This window comes from Ursus maritimus, unplaced genomic scaffold (assembly GCF_017311325.1).
Source record: "Ursus maritimus isolate PB19 unplaced genomic scaffold, ASM1731132v1 scaffold_13, whole genome shotgun sequence".
Lineage (NCBI taxonomy): Eukaryota > Metazoa > Chordata > Mammalia > Carnivora > Ursidae > Ursus > Ursus maritimus.
Genome location: NW_024423675.1, coordinates 13,974,198 through 13,993,398, shown reverse-complemented (window position 1 = coordinate 13,993,398; position 19,201 = coordinate 13,974,198). Strand labels below are relative to the sequence as shown.

General features: G+C 34.8%; 1 protein-coding gene across 2 annotated transcripts in view; it reads right to left on the bottom strand.

Moving 5' to 3' along the window:
- The window catches only part of GRIK2 (glutamate ionotropic receptor kainate type subunit 2), a 635,255-nt gene that overhangs the window by 180,536 nt on the left and 435,518 nt on the right, over positions 1-19,201 (bottom strand). For both annotated transcript variants that reach the window (XM_008704998.1, XM_008704999.2), the window contains exon 10: positions 17,924-18,130. In XM_008704998.1, coding sequence (XP_008703220.1) covers positions 17,924-18,130 — 207 coding nt within the window. The remainder of the gene's footprint in view (positions 1-17,923; positions 18,131-19,201) is intronic.

Here is a 19,201-nt window from a genome sequence, read left to right as displayed (position 1 = left end):
AAAATACCAAAGCCAGGGAGAAGATTTTAAAAGCAGACAGCGGAAAAAGATAAGGAAATATGATGGAATAATAATCAGATAGCAAACTTCACAAGGACAACAACCAAGTCAGAAACGAGTAGGCTGATATGCTCAAAACTCTGAGAAAACTTAGCTTAAACTGGATAGCAGCAAAACTATCAAGAATGAGGGCAAAATTAAGACATTTCTAATTAAAAAAAAAAGTTGTTAAGAGAAAGAATTTACTACCAACAGAAAGGCACTACTTAAGTGTATTACTCTAGAAGAAAATATGATCCCAGAGAAGAATGTCTGTGATATGAGAAAAAAATGAGAGTAAAGCAAATCATTGTGTTAAATGTGTTCAATCTAAACAAATACCAATTATATGAAATAATAGTATTAATGGAATATTTTTAATATTAAATAAAAATCAAGTTATAGTTAAAATAATAGTAGATGCTAGCAGGGGGTTGATCAGTTTAGTTTTCTAAGGTCTTTGTGATGTTTTGGAAAAAGACAAAGTATTGATTAATTGGTATCTTATTAAGTATCCTTGTTAAAATAGCCACTAAAATAATAAGTAAAAATAAGTTTGTAACTTCAAACTCATAGAGGAAAAAAAGGACTGAGTTCCAAAGAAAACTGATTCAATCCAAAAGGGATCAAGAAAAGAGGGGGAAAAAAAAAAAAGAGAATTTAGATGATAAAAATGAAACTGTTTTAAGAGATTAGAAATGTGTTCCACTTCCTTATTAATCTAATCAGACAAGCAGTTGTTTCTTTAAAAAATGATAGCTCACTTAATTGTATTGTAACATCCTTGAGATAAGATATTTTATCCAAACAGATGTGTGATGGTTTGCCTACCCAAATGAGAGATAAAATAGTACGTCTAGATTTTTATCGCCAAGAAAGGGTGCTCTGACTCTCAATGCCCTGCATTAGTAATTAGAAAGAGACATCACTAGAATACAGGACAAGAGATCTGATTACCTGAGCCTTGTCCTTTGTCTCTTTGTCCGCTGATTTGTAAGTTGGCTTCTACTTGTGTCTATGGAATAGGCGTAAGAACGCTGCAAAGCACTGGTCCCTGGTACACTCACGTAAAAACTAATATTCAGATTTAAAATCAGTTCTGTGTGTTTAGTTAGCTCAATAACAACTGAATAACTGTGCAATAAATACTGGGGACTTGCATAACTATGGTCCAGACCCAGAATCAAGAGATCTCTGCTACGGAATCCTCAATATGTGTGGGTAGCTCTGCCGAGCCATCAATGCCAGTTTTAAACATATTTAACTGATTCTTATCCTCATTTCACCAGGCGCAGCTCATCAATGAGCTTATCATCAACACATTTTTTAGAAGACTAACTTTCAGTTATTTACATGCTGGTTGAAAACGGACACAAAAGTTACCAAGTCTGTGTAACAGTTTGTGTAGGAAAGCAGGTAAAATGTATGGGAGGAAGTTTGGAATAAATACAAGATACTAGGTAGTAAACTGAGGGAAATAAGCTGAGATACAGTGGGAAGCAAGCACATGGCTCTTTCCAGGCGATGGGAAGTGGGGACAGGGTGAATCAAGGGCCCATTTGAACCTACAAAAGAGGTAAGAGGGTAAAAGAGTATGGTTACAGAGCAAATGTTTGCAGCATTTCAATCACAAGCCATTTCACAAAATCACAAAGAAATTTTGGTAGACGGGAATTTCATATTCATGGGTGATGGCAATGTAAAGTATAAAATTATCGTGAAAGCATCAAGACAAATGTAAGGTTTTCGACTGGAATTTGAATAGAAGTGCACTGCAGTTTCAAAGAGTGAAATATTTGTAACGCAGTCTAAAAATGTCTCCATCCAAAAAGATTGGATTAAGGTGTTTAAAAGATAAAATTTCAGATGACCAAGACGACTTGTTTTCTTAAGGTACTGATGCTAAAATTGTGACTTTTATACTGATGACCCTTTGATTACAGAACACACGTTTCTCTTTTGCTCTTGCCCTGAAGACAAGCTCTCTTTCAATAGAGTCAGATGCAATCAAGTCTCATTTGACTTACGCAAATATAATTGTGACATTTCTGACCTTTGTGTACTATTATTTTGGGGGATTTAAGGACAAAGTCACTTTGTTTAAGCATCTTACCCTGAGTGTTTTCCATAACTCATGTTCTCCTGTTATCTCATTGTTTACTGTCTGATATATCTGACAGTATCTGTTTAAGAAACCTTTGAAAATAACTTTCCTATGTGTCTACATTAGGAATAGTAAGTGTTTCAGAATGTCTTTATCTTTTATTCCATAGGTATGAATCATTTCTCTACTTTAAAATTCAAACTTCTAGTAAGTTCAACAATCTCACCCGATTTTACTTTTTTCAAGGAATCTGCAATGATATCATAGCTATCGTTCAGGGGAATTATAGGTATAATGTAAAGTTTATTGCATTTCCCTACTGTGGAGAGTAGAAGAGGCTGGGTGGATCATTTATATCCATCTATATATTTTACAGACACTTATTGACCATCCCTACCCTGCGTGGGACCCTGGGGTGGATATTGTGAGAGACGCCAAGAAGAACATGAAATCATTTCTGCTTCAGTCAAGACACTGACATCCGCACACAGGAGACAAGGCATGTGTGTTAACAGCTAGAATATGCTGGCTGGGGAAATTCATTTGAGGCATATCCCTATTTATAAGTAGTTTTGTAAGTGGAGTTAGCCAAACTGGCATAGATAAAAAATAGTTAATTTATTTAACAAACCCTCATTAAGTATCTATTATGTGTTAGCCATAGTGTTCAGTCCTAGAGATGCAGTTTCCCCTAGAGTTTATATTCTGACTCGGAGAAAAGCCTGAAGACGTATGCATTGAAAAACAGAAAGTGACATTAGAGAGAATATTTTTTAATCTACATGTTGCTAAAAAATTAATCTGCAGTGAACAAAGGGAGCTGAGGGCATTATCAGGTATCAAAATTTACCACTTCCATGGAGAAGAAAACACAGGGTATAAATGATAGTTTTGTATTGTCTAATATTGTTAATTATTGTCACATAAACAAGTAAATAAATTTGTACTTGAATAAATCCCACAGATAATACATTTGATCGTCCAATGATCCAAGTTGGATAATGCTTAAAAAACAAAACCTGATCAGAAATATTATCATATTTAAATATGTTAAAAAAGCAAAGACAACTCTGGCTCAGTGACTATATCTTTAGCAAAACTGAATGTCTTAGGGGGCCAGGAAACCTTAAAATGTACTTAGAAATGATCAGGAAATTACATGGGTAAAGACACATGATTTCGGCATAAAACAGTGGTTAATGTTAGTGTAAATGTATGCTATCAAATAAATGCTTTCATAATACATTGTTCTTAATTAATTAAAAGAATCTATTGGAAAAAAGATGCAGAAACCTTTTTTTTTTACTTTATGTTAATCTTCTTGAACAATTTTCTGAGTCAGATCAGAGTTTATCTTGAATTGTTTTTCAATATATTTAAATGAACCTGATCAAGTTATAGTTCACTCCTTCAGTTACGTGTGATGTTATATAAAATAATATCCTTCAGGTAAAACTTCATGCTGAAATTAAATTAACTGCAACACTAAAAATAGTATATTGGAAAAGCATCTGTCATCTTCTTAGAATTAAAGCTTAATGACTTTCTTGATCATTTTCCTTCCAGCCAGGATTAATATATACCCCTCAGTTTTCCCAAAATATCTTGGGAATATCTCTATTATTGCATTACCTGAAGTATATAAAAATTATTTAAGTGCCTATCTCACCTAAGATTCAAGTTTACCTTTATATTTTCAGTGCCTAAATTTGTGTTAGGCACAAAAATGCTGAACTAATAATACTGAATCATACAGCCATTAGAGGACATCACAAAGAATATCTTATTTTAGAAGTTTGTTTTCCATTATTCAAACTTACTTTGAAAAGAAACCTCACATTAATTTCATGTGATAGGAAAATTCAATCACAGTTAACAAAGAAATGATATCTATTCTATTGAGAAAATTCATGCTGTGGTTTCCCTTTTTAAAATTTTATTTTTTGTTTAGGACTTTGTTTTGTTTCTGTTTAGATTTATTTTATGTTCTAAAGCAAATGTCAGTTTGAAAAACCACATTTGTTTATATCTGTTTTCAGTTACATTTATTTTGCTTTTCTGGTAATAATAGATGCAAATCAGTGTTTATTATTTAATAACACACAGATGTTCCACATACCACAGATAAACAAACTTTCCAGCCCACTGCTTCAATAGTGCCACTGTAAATTCACTCTCCGAATCAAATGCAAACTTTCTATTGTTGAACTCAAGTAATTTTAGATTTTAGATCTGCTCCTGTGGGTAATTTCTCCCAGAATACCTTGTCCTTAATTTATATTTCTACTTTCATTTTTATATAACACTTTAAGCTATCAAATTCCCAACTCAAGCCCTCCCCAATTCCAATTTTATTTCCTCTGTTCATTTATGAAGATTTTGACAAGCTACTTTCTAGGTTTTTCAAAAAATTTTATTATTATTTTTTTAAGATTTATTTATTTATTTTAGAAAGAGAGAGAGCATGTGTGCACATAAGCACCTGGGGGAGGGACAAAGGGAGAGAGGCTTAAGCAAACGCCAAGCTCAGTTTGTGCGCCCCCCCCCAGCGGGGGAAGGGCTCGATCTCACCACCTGAGATCATGATCTGAACAGAAACCAAGAGACCGAAGCTTAACCAACTGTGCCACCCAGGTGCCCCTAAAAGATTTTGTTTTTAAGTAATCTCTACAACCAACGTGGGGCTCAAACTTAAAATCCCAAGATCCAGAGTTGTATGCTCTACCGATTGAGCCAGCCAGGCACTACCCACCCCCCTTTTTTAAGAAGGCTTGCCTAAGGATTAGGGAAAAACTTAAGGAAAAGTTTCAATGCCCGGCAGTGTGAGACTGACTTACCATATACTGTTTTGTATGCGTAGAATGTACAGGAGTGTATAGGAATTTCTCTACATCTATAGGAGTCTCTGTAGTATCAACTTTCGCATTGTACTTCCTCTAACACTTCAAATTATGTTTTTGTACCATATTTTTCTGGTAATATTTATGTCCAAACATTTACTTTACTGATATTTTAAAGTATCTTAAATTCAGGAATCATATGAAGAGCTTAAGTAGTATCCATGAGAGATATTTATTCAGTAATTTATGATATAATAGCAAAATAAAACAATCCCCAACTCTGTTTTTTTTTGCTATAAATTACAGTTAAAGAGCAAATTAGCAAAAGATTGTAAGTAGGGAATAAATTCTTTTAAAAATCTTAAGACTATTGGGGTGCCTGGCTGGCTCAGTCAGTTAAGTGTCTAACTCTTGATTTCGGTCATGATCTCAGGGTTCTGGGATCGAGTTCCATGTCAGGCTCTGTGCTGAGCATGGAGCCTGCTTGAGATTCTCTCTCTCAGCCCCTCTCCCACCCCTTGCTCTCTCTTTCAAAAAATAAATAAATAAGTAAAATTTAAAATCTTGTGAGTACGTGATAAAGAAAAAAAGTTAAAAAACCAAGTATTTCTAAACATAACCTCAATGTTACTATGCAATCACATAGTAGGAAAAATTCTTTTTACACTAATATTAAAAGAAATATAACACTTATCATGTCTTATTTCCTTTTTTTAAAAAATATAATCAATATTTTTAAGAGATATTGTTAATGCTATAGTTAACAGTGTCTTTCTCAGAATAAGCATTCAACAAATGGTTGTTGAGTATCAATTGTGGGATAATTTCCAATGAATCATCATCTCTTATTTGGTGCAAATCAGAATTATACTGGTCTGTGATAGCTTACTTCTGTATTAACTCTCTCATCTTTGCCTCTGAGTTATCTGACAGCACATTTTGACTATGACAGCTTGCTGTTAAAATATGCTTTGAGAAAAAAGTTCCGTCAGAAAGAATGCATTAGCCCTTTTTAACATGTCATGTACTTTTCCTAATTCCTTGCCTCTAATATCTGAGATAATAGTCACTGGATTTCTCATTAAAAGTAAAAACCACTTGCTTTCCAAAGTACTATTTTTTTTTTTACAAAGAAATGAAAATTATTAACAAATATGTTGTAGCTTAGAGAATTTGAGGTCTATCTTTCATGAAGGGAGCAGAAGAATCGAGACTTTTACTTAAGCTGAAGTCCAACCCATGTGGCCTTAATGAACAAATTGCAGGGGGACAAAAGAGCTAAATTTGAAAGACAAAAACCTTAGACTTTTAAATATATATATATATATATATCTTCATGAGCTCCAGTTAAGGAAGAATTTTTCCAACAAGGCACAAAAATATCAAAAGCCATAAGGAAAATTAATAAATTTGAGAAACTCAAACTTTAAAACTTTAATACCGGGGCGCCTGGGTGGCACAGCGGTTAAGCGTCTGCCTTCGGCTCAGGGCGTGATCCCGGCGTTATGGGATCGAGCCCCACATCAGGCTCCTCCGCTAGGAGCCTGCTTCTTCCTCTCCCACTCCCCCTGCTTGTGTTCCCTCTCTCACTGGCTGTCTCTATGTCAGTCGAATAAATAAATAAAATCTTTAAAAAAATAAAAATAAAAAAATAAAACTTTAATACCAAAACACACACACACACTTTAAACAAATTAAAAAAGAAGATCCTAACTGGGATAAATATTTGCATATTAATATTCAGAAAATATAACAAATTACTATGTATCAGTCATAAAAATCAAAGAAAGTAAATGGGAAATTCTGAGGGGAAACTAATATATAAATGTAGGGGGAGGAGAAAGAGGCTACAGTCAGGGAATTGCAAATTAAAGCAATGAGATTTCATTTGCATGCAGATTAACCAAATTAAGATAGTGAGAACTTGAAGTTAGTGATTTTGCAGACGAACAGAAACTTTATACTATTATTGGTGGAAATGTAAATTAATAAAATAATTTGGAGAACAATATTTTCAATATCTTATGAAATTGGAAATATATATGAACTCTGAACAATTCCTTTCTCAGTACACCCCTTAGAGAAGCTCTTACATAGGTGCTCTAGGAGACAAGACAAGATAGGATCTTCCTAACAACATTGGTTTTTGTTAACATAACACTGGAATTAACTTGAGTGTCTCTCAGTAGAAGACTAGCTAAACAAAGGAGGCATATTCCTATTATAGAGTACTACTGAGCGATTTACATAAAATGGACCAGAAAAATACCAAATTTAAGATAGCGGTTACATGTGGAGAGGGATGAGGGAAATGTAATTCGATCTTTTGTGCTTGACTTAGAAGATTACTAATTTGAGAAACTTTATGGTGACTAAGGGACTTCAACATGGTCTGCAATGTCTTTCGTTAAAAGGGAGAAACTTGAAACAAAGGAAACATGTTAGCAGTTGTCACTTTTGGGTCATGGGGAATTATAAGTAAATTTGCATGTTTATTTTTTAGTTCTTTTTACTAAAATTTAAAAAATATAGTGATCATAATATTACTACTCTTCAATGTTTTTAACTGAAAACACTAGAAGGCTTCCACTAGAGTGCAAAATTGAGACAACATACTATCAAAATTCAAAGCTACAGTGCAAGTCAATTCCCATCTATTTGAAACTGTTTTTGATTTAGCCTTTCCATTCTTGTGATAATACCTGGAGCCTTTTTAAGTTCCCTGAAAAACAAATATTTGATTTCCTCCCTAGAATATAATAAAAGAGCAATCAGGAGGCAAAAGCAAAGTATAGCGAGGTCCTGTTAGGCTCATTTATGAATCATAAAAGGCTTGATAATGTTAAATACCAATTGCAATGCTAAGACAGCATGCTGGGAAGCATTCATGCAGCTGGAAATCCATAGCATCACGGGTCTTCTTCAGAATAATAAAAAATAAGAGTGAATTAGATCCCAATAGACTTCCCACTTTGCCATAGTTGTTTTATAAACTGAAACAGAATTCCTGTCTCACTGGTTTTTTTTTAAAGAAATCTGTCAAATGATCAAGCTTTTGTTTGTTTGTTTTTAAGATTTCAACAGCACTTGAAGCTATAAAAAGGAGCCTCATTAAAAAGAAAAAGCTTTTATTGGCCAATACGCTCTTACCAACCACAAATGGTTAATGATATTAAAATACAAGTCTCTTTAAGCACAGAGAAGTTGTAACCTTTGGAAAATAAGTTGACCTCTCTAAAAGATCTAAGTTTTAAATGTTATTTAAAAAAAAATACACTTCTAATAGACTAGTACTTTAATCTATATAATTCTTTTTTTAAAGATTTTTATTTATTTGAGAGAGAATGAGAGAGAGGGAGGAGGGGCAGAGGGAGACAGAAAGAGAGAGAGAAACTCAAGCAGACTCCCTACTGAGTGCAGAGACCCACATGGGGCTCCAACTCACATCCCTAAGATCAGGACCTCAGCAGAAACCAAGAGTCGGTCATTCAACTAACTGCGCCACCCAGGCGCCCCTGATTTACACAAATCTGATGAGGTAAAGGGACCGTGAATACGGTTTTAAGAACCTCTCATTTTTTAGTTGTAATTATAAAAAATAGATAGCATCCAAATTCCTAAATTTGCCCAGGTAAGAAGTAACTGTGGATTTGTGGACATAATATTCCCTCACACAGTTTATTTGCATTATGACACTAGGTCCGAAAAGGCCCAGACGATCACTGGTTTAAGAGTGTGCTGAAATTTGCCGCCAGCTGGGGCGTATTCTGCTGGAAAGATGAAAAATCAAAGAATTTCAAAAACAAGGAGTGTCTGTGATCTCTGGCCTATTTTTAATCTGCACGTACAGAGACTGCATATTGCTGTATTAACTTCTGTATGGATGTTTACAGGTATAAATTTTCCTGAAGTTTTCCACTGCCAAGGCAAACATCACCAGAGATTTGGAAGTACTTTAACTGCCCTTGTCTCTTTTAAGTAGTCCCATAATAATATGTGCTGTGAGCTTATTGCAGCTTAGGTATTTTCCCTCATGCTTATGAATAACACTAGTTGGCTTTATGAATAACATACTCACAACAGTAGTCTCATGAGCCCATAAATGAGTTATTAGCCATAAAGAATACACAACCCAAAACTACAAGTAAAATTTATGTCTAGCTTAATACAATGGTTGCTTTAGCAAGTTTCTGTGTTCTCTACTGTCAGGCTCTGATAGAGTAGGCAGTTAGTTAGACATGAGCTGGAGGCAAGGGGCGGGGGTGGGGGGGTGATAAATAGGTTACACATTAGAAACGTGAGGGCACAATACCCCCACTTTGTGGCTTTCAACCTCCTGGCTTAGTAGCTTCCAATACCCTGGGGTGGACTGCCCAAGAGCCACAGGTGCAGAACACGTGTTCTGCTCTTCAACCTCTGCCCCCAGGTAACCTATAACTTCATTATAATATCTTTACATTGGGGTTTCAACCCCTTCCCTCCAGGGAGGAAAGACGGCCATGACAGTTTGGAAAAGAGCCTTGTAGGGCCTAAAACTACCCCTCCTGACCAGGAGGTAGGAGAAGTCTCTTAGATGATTGGAAACAACCTCAGTCAGAGACACCCCCAGCTATGACCCCTAACCTATGCAAACATGAAAACAAAAGACACTCCTAACCCCTGCCCCCATCCCCGTGCACTTGCCACCTCCAGGCCTGCCCACTCTCTCATCTTGATTACGTACTGCCCTTAATAAACTGCTTTGTGCTTGCTACCTTCCTTCTTGGCTATATTTATTCGAGCGCGGGTCCTCAGGTAAATCTTTTGTGGGGAATCCAAGAACTGAGACTCCCATTCACACAACACAGACTCTGCCACCTGGAATACCTCAATAGCTAACTTTGGCTTAAGACGGAAAAACTTTATAAAATATTTCATAAAATATTATATAAAAATAAAATATTTCATAAAGTATTGTATAAAAAGTTATGATGCTTTAATTTCAAAAGGAAAGGAAGTTACTGTGTATTTCTTTACTTGGTCCTTGAATAGAAACTTTCATTGGGGCCTTCAGAAGATATGTAGCATTTTCTCTAAGGAGAGTGGTGCTTGAGTTTAACATTTGTTGTGGAACACTGTCGAATATGTGTCATTCTTTCAATAAATATTCTTTAATGCTGAACACTTTCTGCAATTGTATTATTTGTGTCTCCCGATTATTTTCAGTATATTTGAAGCAAATGAATACTACCAAGTATACAGCATAATACTGAGGACCACAGATGCAGTGAACTGATAAAGTGAAATAGTGTCTTGATTTAGATTTTAATTAGTCTGATGGCTCACAAAAAATATCAACCTTATAGCTGCCCAATAAATTTAAAATAGAATGGCCCATGGCACCAATCATCATAAACACCCAATAGATAGCCTGATGGGAAGACCCAAAAAAGCAGGTCACCTATACAAAGGGGAAACTGCCTAGATTGCCCCTCTACTTCCTCTGTAGTAGGACATATGCTATTAACATTTGTTTTTTGAAATTTACCAAATCATTTGTTTCTGAGTAATTTTTATTTTAAAAATGTATTTAAGAAGTGCCAGATTGAGATTTTAGAAGATTTAAGCAAGGACATTATAGCTCTTCACTTTCAGTTTTAATAGAATTCAAATTTGACACATTACCAAACCATAAAATAAATACAGGAGGTCCAAACATGTTTTGATTTTACCTATAGTGATTACTTTGATTTAAAAAATATATATATTAAATATAATTAAATAGTAATTAAATAGTAATTTTTTAAATTGGGTGTCTCTACTTTGCTGGTATCCTAAATATCATCCCCCCCCATTTATCTTGCCTATTACCAGTTTTACACTGAAGTTGACTTTCTATTAATTCTTCCCTATGTTTAATTCTAATATATAACCACCAAGACATAGATCATTTAGGTAGAAAAATAATGAGATATTTGAAGACCAAAGGTTCCAATTAATAAACAGTTTTACTATTAAAATTTAATGCCAATATTATTGACTCTAATTCAAAATTACTATCAACAGCAACCCTAATCCGTACATTTTTCACACTGTGATAGTGTCTACATGTTTTATTTTTTAGTCCTCAACAAGAATACTCATTAGCAATATAGTAGAAAGAATAAGTAAGAAGACACAAATTTTGTACTTAATCTGTCTGTATTGCTTATCTACTATATGGCAGGCACTGCATTAGGGAATTTATATATATCTTCCTAATTATGAATATGATATTATCTCTATTTTAGTTTTGAGAACACTCAGGTTCAAAGAGTTTAAGGCAATGTGCCCAAGGCATAAAACTACATAGCAGAAAATTAGGATTTGAACCCACATCTGCCTTAACAGGGACTTACCAGTACGCCATGTTGTGCAGCCTTACTGTGGAGGTAGTGAAAGAGGAAGTTGTTTTCAGGGGGAAGGCTTGTCACTTTTTAAGGACTAACTGCCTCAGGGAACCACGTTCTCCTAATATCTTTCTTGTATCTTCATGTTACATCACCAAGGAATCATCTCTCATTAGATCATAATAAGTTTGAGAGATACCAAGCCCTGTACATTGAGGGTCTTCACGAAAAGGAGAAATGGAGAAGGTGGTTAAAACCCTCTTAACTTTGTTACTAAATAACAAAGACTTGCAACTGTAAGGGCACATACAAATTAAACACAGGAGGCTCAATTCTCACTGTTGAAAATAAAGGAAGAAATCCCCTCCTTTCTTAGAACACTTACTTTAGAAAACTTTTAAGTCCTTTTTCTTTTTGAAATATATATAAATCTTTAGAAGTTAATTAAGGCTCTTGCCAGCTTTATGATCCAGGAATGCCTTTCCCAAGGATCTGGGAAGTATCTTTTTTGAAATGCAATCACCATGGAAGATAATACCCTATTTCCAAATTTTTGTGGGAGAGGAGGAGCCTAACTTAGGTGGGTGGGAGCCTAAAGCCCACCTTTCTCATAAAGACTTGAGAAAGTTTATTTTTCTTTTAGATAAAACCAATTAGCTAACACAGATGGTCACCCTAGTTTCCAAATGAATTTAGGAGGAACTATATGTGATAAATGGTGCTTTCAAGACTTCTTACTTGAGGACTAGGTATTGTTTATCTTGAGAACATGTATGCAATGGGTTGTGCCTTCTTGGCTATAAAAAAAAAAAGGTGAGACTTCTTTCTATCTTTCTAATGTCTTAGTGAATTGCCTGTGGTGTGCATCTCATTCTGGTTTAATGCCTATTCATTAATAAAATTATTTTATTTTGCATCTACCTTTACGGAAAGGTTTTCTGGGTTGGAAAGAAATTTTATTTTTAGTTTTATTTCCCTGTCACAACACTTATGTAAATATAGCCTCTTGATGGCTCTCTCCCTTCTACTTAACCGAGTAAAACTTAAAAAAACTAGAAAATGGACTGGCACATAGTTCGTATAAAAGAAATATTAGTTGCCTCTACACCCAAATTCATCTAAAAATAAGTAGCATAATTTAGATGGGGCTGACTCCGTCCCATAGTTCCATGTATGGACACATGAGCCAGGTCTGGCTATTCCAACTACCACATCCCCAGTCTTGGCCTTTTAGATTAGTTCAGAGAATGAGCACCTTGTTCAAGCTGATCCAATTGATAACCCTCCCATCCTACTCCAAACCCCCACCATGGATTTTGCTGAAACTTTGGCAAAAGAAGACCTCTATCTCTTTCAAAAGGAGGGGTCTAAGAACCAGATAAGCCCAGAGTAGAGTTTCTTTCTTCAGCATGACTGATACTGGGGCCAAATAATTATTTGAGTGTGTGTGAGGGGCTATCTTGCACATTGTTTAGAGGTTAGCACCACTAGCCTCTACCCTTAGACGGCAGCACCAGCACCTCCCCCACCTCCTTAAGACAATAAAAAATGTCTTTCAACATTGCCAAATGTCTCTTGGGAAAAAACAAAAAATAAAAAACCTCCCCGAGGTTGATAACCATTGGCCTAGAGCCACCATGGTTCACCTTGATCACCATATGGAAAGATGGTACTTAACAATAAAACCTACAGAGAGGAGAGTAAAGCCAAGAGATAACAAGGCAGCAAGAGAGGTCAGTCATTAATGACATACTTTAAGATCCTGGAGCCAACTACACTTGAAATGAGAACCACCATTGGACTTTTTTAGTATTATGGGGCTTTTAAAAAAGTATATCTGTGTAAGCTATTTTTAGCCATGTTTCTGACACTTGCACCTGAAATAGTTCTGACTGATTGTATAACTACCATATAACTTACATACAAATAAGTATGACAGACATTAAGCTGGTAATTAAAGTGTGACAGGTGTTATGCAAGAAGAGTAGTGTGAAAACTCATAGCAGGTGGGATTTCTGGGGTTGGGGGGGAAGCATCACTGGGGAAGTGTTTCTGAAGGTAAATTGAAGTAATTCAGATGAAGTGATTGAGGTGGAGGTTGAGGAGAGGGGTGCACAGAGAATTAGCCTGGATGCAAAAAAGAATAAGACTGAAAAAGTCCACATGCGTTTGGCTGGAGAGGGCAAAATAGATGAAAATATAGAAAGGTGTGCCAATTAAAGCCTCAGTAGAAAACAGATGGAACACTCAAATGATAATAGCTGAGCAGGATTTATTTACAAAGGAACTAGTTAATTACACAAGTCTGGGTGGAGGGTAGGACACCAGGACACTGATTCTCAAATTTCAGAGACTATCAGAATCACCATTGAGGTTTGTTAAAAGAAAGAATGCCAGTCTCTACCCCAGAGTTTTAGATCTAGTAGTTCCAGCGTGAAGCCTGAAAATCTGCATATCTAGCAAGTTTGAAACTGATACTGATTCTGCAGGTCTGTGGAACACACTTCAAGGACCACTGGTGTCAGAAAATTTTAAGAGATAGTGCAGGAACCCAAGGCTAATAGCAGCTAAACTGTAACCACCCCTAAGATCTGAAGAAACAAAACTATGTAGGGTGTAAATTGGAACCGAGAACAGGAGAGAGATTTGTGTACAGTAGGCATCATAATGAGAAACAGAATCCCTTGTGAGGATGCAGCCAGCTCAAGGCAACATCTCAGGGAGTGAGGAGGGAAATAAATATTTTGACCTCACTCTCTTCCTTCGCTTGGTTCTCTTGCTGGGAGCCCTGTTGATTTATTCCATGTAAGACAACCTTGCAATATAAAAAGAATGGTGGAGATTGATCTGAAGGGTAAAAAGATTTCCCTAACAGATAAACAATGACTAAATATGGAAGGGTTTATAAATATATAGTTGGTCCTATACCCTTTGAACAATGGAAACTACTGAAAGATTTTATGCAAGAGAAGGGCATGATCAGAGTTTCCTGTTTCAGAAGAAAACTCCGATCATGCCCTTCTCTTGCATAAAATCTTTCAGAACTATGGACTATGAGAAACAAACTGAGGGCTACAGAGGGGAGGGGAGTGGGGGAATGGGATAGGCTGGTGATGGGTAGTAAGGAGGGCACATATTGCATGGTGCACTGGGTGTTATACACAACTAATGAATCATCGAGCCTTACATCGAAAACCGGGGATGTACTGTATGGTGACTAACATAATATAATAAAAAATCATTATAAAAAAAACAAATAAAAAATAAAATCTTTCAGAAATACACACACACACACACACACACACACACACACACACACATACACAGAGATAATGGATTAGAAAGGAAAGGACCTCATATTGGGGTATTATTCCAGATGACAGTTGAGATGGAGATAAGTAGGCAGGTTTTGAAATTACTTAAGGAGCACACTCAATAAAACACAGTGGAGTGAGAAATAATTAAAAAATGACTATTAAAAAAATGACTACTAAATTTTGGCTTGGGAAACCTATTGAATCATTACTAAATGTACTGATACAGGAAACTCTTTAGAAAGGAAAGTTTCGAAAAAGAGAAATAATAAATTTAGTCTGGAATATGCTACCTTTGAGATGCTTATGAAACATTTAAGCAACAAATATAACAGAGGTGGGTTGATAATATGGGCCTAAGGCTCAGGGGCGCCTGGGTGGCACAGCGGTTAAGCGTCTGCCTTCGGCTCAGGGCGTGATCCTGACGTTCTGGGATCAAGCCCCACATCAGGCTCCTCCGCTATGAGCCTGCTTCTTCCTCTCCCACTCCCCCTGCTTGTGTTTCCTCTCTCGCTGGCTGTCTCTATCTGTCAAATAAATAAATAAAATCTTAAAAAAAAAAATATATGGGTCTAAGGCTCAGGGCTGAAGATACAGAATGATGAAATTTCAGTAGGAGAATGGTAATCAAGCTATGAGACAGGGCAAGCTTATCCAAGGAGAGCAAGAAGTTTAGGGTATTTATCTAGTTATAAGTAAAAGTTACTACTTTGTGTTGAAATTAGCATATTCAAAATATGCAAACTGGGTTGAGGTTGTACAAAGAAAAATATATTGACTGTAATCATCATTCTATTTAATACGACTTGTGCTAAATATTAAAAACCAAGGCTAGGTCAGCGCTTGGCACCAAGAAAGGGGATACTAGTAAGGGAAAAATGGAAGGTGAAGTGACAGATTTGGCACCTAGAAGAATAAAATGATTCAGTAACTTGAAGCCCTCATCAGTGGTCTCAACTCAATACCACAGGTAATTTTCTTGAGAAACAAATAGTAACTGATAATATTCCCCTTACTATTCCCTCATCTTTTATGCCATAGATCTAAATCATTATTTCCCAAGCTACATTTTCTACTTTTAATTTCCTTGAAGAAATATAGATAGGAAATCTAAAAGAAACAAATTCTAGAAAACTAAAACCTTCAATTCATTTTGAATCTCAAAAGCTTAATTAAAAGACCATTAATTGAGCACCTATGACAAATATATACATAAAGACACTGGTGATGTAAAACTCCTGTGTTCTGACTCAAATAAAAACTTCACATAAGCTACTTATGCAAAGGTCTGATAGTGGATATCCATTGTATTGATCTGTGCAGCATCTTTTCTACTTTCCTCAGGTATAAAAATCCTGATTTTCCTTTAAAAACCCACAGTTCCTCATATCTAAATCTATGTGGTTTTAAAAGAGGTTGACCCGTTGGCCCCATTCCTAGCTTCCTGAATGAATATATATGCTCCCAAGCTATCCAGTGAGAATAGCACCTCCTTCCGAATAGGATAATTGGTTCAGGATTTAGTTTATGACCTACCTCAGGCCAATGAAAACAAATCTGGGGTCTCTTGATGAAATTATAGGGTCCAGGTGTTTTACTTCTACCTGGATGTTCGATGTAGAACTATTGGTGGCAACTGCCACCTGTTGAGAGGCACGTGTCCAAGAGCAAAGCAAATACAAGGAAGCAAAGACTAAACGGAGGCAAAATATCAGAAAAACTAAATGTTGATACTCTAAATCCAGCCACACTACCTCTGGACTTTTCAAAGGTGCCAACCAACGAGTTAACGTTTTTGCTTAAGCTAGCCTGAATTAAATTTTTGATGGTTACCACTATATTAATAGAAGTGAATATAAAGTTTAAGGTGTTAGATTTGATTCCAAATCATATATATTGTCATCATCTTTAATGGATTTTACAAAGTTAAAATGTAAATGGACCATTTAAGCAGAATTTTTTAGGAATAATTGATCGAGTCTAGAACTTTGGGACCTTATTGAGTAAATTTCAGATCATTAAAAGAAGTATGTTGAAGATTTAAAGAAAAATAAATTTTAAAAATGATTGTTTGTGTTATTATTCTGCTTCTAACCAAAGCCTAACATCTCCTTATTGATAGAGATGATAGATATAGATGATAGATAGATAGATGATATATAGATAGATAGATGATAGATAGATGATAGATAGATATATACATACATACATATATATAGATATATTCAGATGTCCCTTATTCCCTTATTCTTGATAATAAACTTTATAATTAATAAAATAATTATAATTAATAGCAAGGAAGTATTTTCAAAATGTTGCAAAAACTGCCTGTATTTGCTACTTCCATTAGTAAGAACTTTTATTTAGGGTACAGTTCACATTGTATTTTAAAGGAAAATTTATTTTGTTATTTTGTAGAATATTTAGCAATAATTGCATACCTTAATTATATGGAAAACGTCAAAATAAACTTAAATGTTCCAAAACACAAAACCAAATGCAATGCTCTTTTTTTAAAAATGAGAGCATATTTCAAAGTGATGAATTAATTGACAGTACTGAGAAATAATGAAATAATGCTTTCATTGTAAATGACAATTATCAATTATAAAATTATAAATTATGAAATAATGCCAAAGAAGGAATGCCTGGCTTATTCAACTAAATAAATACATAAAATCTCTATCCTCCTGCTTCAATATGCTTAATATACTTGCTTTATTTTTATTCAGTATCATATTCTATACTTTATAGATTTCTTTCATCTCTATTTTAAAGATAAGAACTATCCTATCCTCTAAAGATAAGAAGTATAAAAAATAAAAAAGTAAAAAGTAAAGATAAGAAGTATCCTATCCTAGTCTAGGAAATTTTTATCATGAAATTTAGAGTTTGCATTACTCATTCTTTCTGTCAATTATGAAGTCAGCATTATAAAAGTGAAAAAGAAATAAATTGTTGGGCACCCATATTATAATTTGCAAATTAGGACTAAGTATTTAAAGATATTAATTCACTAAATACTAGTTAATTTAAAACAGACAACTCTTTCTAATAAAACTATAAATCCCTCTTAGATTCTTTAGTATTTAAGGGCAAAAGTAATATATATTTCCAATAGAATTATTTAAGGAAATACATACTTGAAATATATTATTGCTCTTTGTCATTAACCCATGACCATCAAAAAAATTTTTTAAAGTAAATCTTTTAAGCAGTCTACCAGAGATAATGATAATAATGAGAAAAGAGACTTACGTGATCAATCAGTTCACGGACCATTCCATTCCATTGTCCATTGGCATCATCCTGAGCTCCATATTTCCCATCCTCCACAAGTCTAATTTCATATGTAAAGCCAAGGATTGTAGATAACTCTCTCAGCAGGTCAATGCAATAGCCCTCAAATCGATCATTCCCGTAGAGAGGCTTGTCAGATTTCTTAAACAGGACATAGGGTTCTTCCTGGAAACAGTAAACATGAAGGTAGGAAGGATTAGTTAATCATGAAACTATGACAATTATAGCTTTCCTTACAAGACAGAATATTTCACATTAATTTAGAACAACAGTCAATTTTTTCTGCTAATTGTAATTAATATAGAGTGAAAGCCTAAGAAGGCAGACTACTTTGGGAATATATGTGCTTCAAAAGAGAATATTTAGTTATAATAATTTCACCATGACTATATAATAAAAATATGATGCTATTTATCTTATATCACATGTAAGAAATAATATATAATGTGATATATGCTATAAAATACATAATCCATAACATAATTTCACATGATTACAGTATCCCAATTTGAATCATATCACTTATTCAATATCAGCTGTGCTATTTCAGTGGCATGTATTGATGAAAGAATGAAAAAAACTCACTGCCTAATTGCCTACTATGTGCTAAAAATGGGAGTAGGGACTTTCATATATTACCACATTTTGTCCTAACAAATATGAAAATTATAACTACTGTATTTATAGGAAAAAAATAGTAAATTACTTTGGAATTAGAAAAAGAAACATTTATCAAGTGTTACGCATTCATCCAACATTTAATGGAGCACCTACTATGAGCCAGATATAAAAGAGAAATTTCTGAGTCAAAAGTCATGATATAGATGAAGAAATCAATAATAAATGCTTAAGCAAATAGAACACATAACTTCTGATGCTGCTAAATGGCATAAAAGCATAAAATAGGGCAATAGGATACTAAACAATTTCAAGATAAGAGAGGACAAGACAAAATTGAGTAATATGCCTGGAAGTCCTTACGGAGGAGATGAGAGATGAGGTAGAAACTAAAAGATGAGAAAGAGCTTAGGCATTTGAAAATCTGAAAGAAGAGCATTTCAGGTCAAGGACACAGCAAGTAAAAGCCCTGAGGCCAATATGATACTGAAGTGTTCCAGAAAGAGGACTACTGCCATCAGCGTGACTGAAGTCACATCCGGGAAGTGAGGGAATCAGTTGAATAAGGTCAGAATGAAGAGAGAGTGTCAGGCTCTACACAACAAACCCTGTTAAAAA